The sequence below is a fragment of the Sardina pilchardus genome, chromosome 7, assembly GCF_963854185.1.
Source record: "Sardina pilchardus chromosome 7, fSarPil1.1, whole genome shotgun sequence".
Lineage (NCBI taxonomy): Eukaryota > Metazoa > Chordata > Actinopteri > Clupeiformes > Clupeidae > Sardina > Sardina pilchardus.
Genome location: NC_085000.1, coordinates 33,772,337 through 33,777,336, shown reverse-complemented (window position 1 = coordinate 33,777,336; position 5,000 = coordinate 33,772,337). Strand labels below are relative to the sequence as shown.

The 5,000-nt window shown below is 43.3% G+C and overlaps 1 protein-coding gene across 7 annotated transcripts in view; it reads right to left on the bottom strand.

The window, feature by feature from the left end:
- Window positions 1-2,307: 2,307 nt before the first annotated feature.
- The window catches only part of LOC134087992 (ral GTPase-activating protein subunit beta-like), a 52,619-nt gene continuing 49,926 nt past the window's right edge, over window positions 2,308-5,000 (bottom strand). For all 7 annotated transcript variants that reach the window (XM_062541872.1, XM_062541875.1, XM_062541876.1 and 4 more), the window contains one exon: window positions 2,308-4,902. In XM_062541872.1, the coding sequence (XP_062397856.1) occupies window positions 4,724-4,902 (179 nt within the window). In that variant the 3' untranslated portion in view covers window positions 2,308-4,723. The remainder of the gene's footprint in view (window positions 4,903-5,000) is intronic.

Sequence of the window (5,000 nt, the reverse complement as noted above, 5' to 3'; positions counted from 1 at the left end):
GACAGAACCCATATGGCATCTGTAGGGAGGGAGACAGCAGAGACCACATGAGGCCTAGAACCCTGGACTACAAGAACACTAACATGCACCCACAACACTAAAGAACCCTGGACTACAAGAACACGGACATGCACCCACAACACTAAAGAACCCTGGACTACAAGAACACTAACATGCACCCACAACACTAAAGAACCCTGGACTACAAGAACACTAACATGCACCCACAACACTAAAGAACCCTGGACTACAAGAACACTAACATGCACCCACAACCCTAAAGAACCCTGGACTACAAGAACACTAACATGCACCCACAACACTAAAGAACCCTGGACTACAAGAACACTAACATGCACCCACAACACTAAAGAACCCTGGACTACAAGAACACTAACATGCACCCACAACACTAAAGAACCCTGGACTACAAGAACACTAACATGCACCCACAACACTAAAGAACCCTGGACTACAAGAACACTAACATGCACCCACAACACTAAAGAACCCTGGACTACAAGAACACTAACACACACACTGACCACAGCACTAAAGAACCCTGGACTACAAGAACACTAACTGTGTGTGTGTGTGTGTGTGTGTGCGTGCGTGCGTGTGTGTGTGTGTGTGTGTGTGTGTATGTACTCCAGTGGTCAGAGGGGACTGATGCATTCTGGGTGTTTTAATGGGTTGGACAATGTCCTGCTAGAGCAGTAGGAGGAGGGGTGTGTGTGTGTGTGTGTGTGTGTGTGTGTGTAAGTAGGAGGGGGGGCACCATGGAGTCATCTGAACCTGCAGATGGATGATGGTCTTTGAAGGCTCCTTCTGGAATGCCCTTGTGTGTTTTCTGAAGCTTATTGTTGGATATCAGTCCTCCATGTTCTGAGTGATGAACCATGTCCAGTGTTTCCTTGGTGATCACGTCGGGGTGCTGGAGTGATGGGCTCCCTGTTGCTATCTCCTCTACTTCTGGACATTGAGATGGAGGTGGTTGGGCTCCCTGTTGCTATCTCCTCTACTTCTGGACATTGAGATGGAGGTGGTTGGTCTTCCTGTTGCTATCTCCTCTACTTCTGGACATTGAGATGGAGGTGGTTGCTGTTCCCAGTGTGCATCAGTGCAGCAGGTGTGTGGTCGTCCAGAAGAGAGTTCTGTGTGTGAGGGGAGGAATGATGGTGTAGACTAGAGGAGTCAAAGTAGACGGCAGACTGCCACTGTCAACTACTACAGCAATCAGAATGAGAAAATGTATAATTATTGGTTTTTGGTGCATATTTTAAACATTTAAATGCATACTGTTTCACCACAATGGCAGGTATCAGCAAAACTTCACCTGTAGTAACTAGCAGCCTACCATTGGCAACTACAACAGCAATCAGAATGAGAAAATGTCTTTCAAAAACAAATATCCAGTGAATATCAAACCTGCTGCTAACTTTTACAAGAGCAAAACAAAAAATGTGAACAGTGCAAGTAAAATTATAGGGAAAGGTCAGAAACAGCTGCGTCTGTGCTATGAAACACAAGTTAAACAAAAAGCTCAACAAATAGTTCCTAATTCTATGCATCCCTTGTTTAGGGAGTTCATTAAAATGCCCTCAGGTAGATGTTTTAGAGCTGCAACTGCAACAAAAAACATTTACAAAAAATCATTCAACTGCAATAACACTTCTAAATTCAAAATATGCTTTTTCATATTTGTATACTCTGCTGCTTCTGTATTGTGACTGCGAGTTGTTTGTGTATTTATTAACTGTGTCTTTGATGCATTTATTGTATTTATGTTTTTTAACAATTACCTGTGGAGCCAAAGATAAATCTCCACATCAATGGACTAATAAAGTCTTAGTATTATTATTATTTTACCTGCTTATTTCATGGATCCAGGATACTATCCTTCCTGATCCATGAAATAAGATCACATACCCTTCACCATACCTATAGATTGGCATGGTCTTTTTTCCAGTTAGTTTATTTGATACTCATTTTCCATGCAAAACTGTCAGATGAGAATATATATATATGACAATAAATATGCAAAGCTGTTTCCCGTCAAACGTTTTGGAATTCCCCTCCCCAATCTTCGACTTCTAAAACACTCACCTTCAGTCAATAACAAATCATCAGCACAACACACCCACACTGTAGGATGGATGTAGTCACACCAACACCTCTACAGGCCACACCACACACACAGACACAGACACAGACACAGACACAGACACAGACACAGACACAGACACAGACACAGACACAGACACAGACACAGACACACACAAGCATGACAGAAATGCTGCAACTTGCCAAAGTCTGAAAGATAAAGTTTTATTCTCATCCTTTTCCAACTGGTGCCACACACACACACACGTCAACAGAAGAGAACAGATGAACAGATGAAAAAGGAGAAGAAAAGAAGAGAAGAGTAGAGTGGCTCTGTCAGTATCTGGGACCGACCCGGCTCACATGTGGCTGAGGCCTGGTTATGATCTCACATAAGGCTGTGTGTGTGTGTGTGTGTGTGTGTGTGTCGGAGGCCCGGTTCTGATCGTAGCAGAGCCTCAGGTCATGTGATAAGCAGGCAGACGTGTCGATCACGCCTCCTGAGCAGGTGTGTGTGTGTGTGTGTGTGTGTGTGTATTCTGAGTAGATATGTGTGTGTGTGTGTGTGTGTGTGTGTGTGTGTGTGTGTGTATTCTGAGTAGATATGTGTGTGTGTGTGTGTGTGTGTGTGTGTGTGTGTGTGTGTGTGTGTGTGTGTGTGTATTCTGAGCAGATAATGTATGTGTGAGTGTGTGTGTGTGTGTGTGTGTGTATATTCTGAGCAGATAATGTATGTGTGTGAGTGTGTGTGTGTGTGTGTGTGTGTGTGTGTGTGTATTCTGAGCAGATATGTGCACATAAAGATCTCTTCAGTGGACATACATGAAAGATCATAACATATTAATCATCATAAAGCATTATCATGAAATATGTTCATAAAATACATCATTAAACGATCGTAAAATATGATTGTAAAACCTAATCAATAAAATAATCATAATCAGTAAAATATGATCACTCTGAATCACATTATAGTGTAAACAAAACAGTAACCCACACTTCAGCAGGGCCATGGGCCTTCAATGTGTGTGTGTGTGTGTGTGTGTGTGTGCTTGTGTGTTTCAGTACATACAGGGGAGTCTATGTATGTTTGTGTCCTGTGTGTGTCTGTGTATGTTCTTCAATACATGTGTGTGTATATACGCGTGTCTACATTTTCCTGCATGTCTATGTGTGTGTGTGTGTGTGTGTGTGTGTGTGTGTGAGTATGTAAACAAGTCGGTGGCAATTGAAATGCTCCCTTTTAGAGAGTCTTACAACGTAAACAATAGTTTTAAGTAAACAGTGAAGAACAAAAAGAAAGTAAACTTCAAATGATGATGTCATCAGTTGCTAAATTGCTTAAAGATACACATGTGAGTCCAGTGTCCCTCCACCAATAGGAAGCAAGTTGTCTGGTCATGTGACTGCTAACAGGAAGTCCCTCCACACAGTATTCATTCTGATGACACGAGGGCCTCGAAATATCATCTCACACACACACACACACACACACCCAATGAAGCAGTGAGGGCACTGTGTGGGCTGTCTGTAGTTGGTCACTGGTGTGTGTGTGTGTTCACCTCCGAGTAGTTGAAACAGTGTACATGAGAGCAGTGCAGAGTGAAGAAATAAATAAATAGAAAAATAAATGATTCGTCTCCATGTTGGATGATACAGCAGACTTGTTACCAAGGTAACCACAAGGTCAGCCAGAGAAGGGCCCTGACTGTTCTGACAAAATAAAAACTGAATTAAGACTGAATTAAGACTCATTAAGACTGAATTAGGACTGTATGAAGTCCTTAATAAACTGAATTAAGACTGAATTAGAACTGAATGAAGTCCTTAATAAAACTGAATTAAGACTGAATTAGAACTGAATTAAGACTGAATTAGGACTGAATGAAGTCCTTAATCAAACTGAATTAAGACTGAATTAGAACTAAATTAGGACTGAATGAAGTCCTTAATCAAACTGAATTAAAACTGAATTTAATGATCAAATGCATCCTCATTAGTGATCATGACCTTATTCTGACCTCAGCACAGAGGGTGAGGTATGTGTGTGTGTGTGTGTGTGTGTGTGTGTGTGTGTGTGTGTGTGTGTGTGTGTGTGTGTGTGTGTGTGTGTGTGGTGTGTCAAAGGTGATAAGGTGAAACAGGTGGGGAGTGGAAGGTCAAAGGTCACTGCTGTGATAAAATGTGATGAAGGTCAAATGTCATGTGTTCTATTCCATCTACAAAGGTCATTACTGAGGCTGATGAGGAGTGTGTGTCTGTGTGTATGTATCAACACCTCTATGGTTTCACACACACACACACACACACAGTATTCTCATGAGATTGGTCTCCAGTACTGGACTGCACCCTACATCCAACAGTAGTCTTGCACCGGTGTGGGTATCAGTGTGATAGCACAGGATAATGCCTGCACCTGTGTACGTGTGTGTGTGTGTGTGTGTGTACATGTGTGTGTGTGTGTCACTGGCTCTTGAAAGAGGTTTAGAACTCAGGTACGAGCTGCTGGCTGGGTAAGAATGTGTGTGTGTGTGTGTGTGTGTGTCAGTGGCTCTTGAAAGAGGGAGATGTAGAACTGGGGTTCCAGCTGCTGGCTGCAGTGTGTGTGTGTGTGTGTGTGTCAGTGGCAGGGCTCTTGGAAGAGGCCGGTGTAGAACTCTGGCTCCAGCTGGTGGCTGCGGTATCTCTGGGCGATCTCGGCGATCTTCTGCTTCCTCCTCACGTGGGGCGGGCTGTACGAGTCACTCTCCAGTCGCCGCCGACGACACACGTTCACCACCGTCTGGCGCACCAGAGAGCCTGAACACACACACACACACACACACACCACAAATAGTACACTTGAATTTGTGCTTCAGTACACTACAGTAGACTTTTGATCAGCTCCTCTGGGGTAT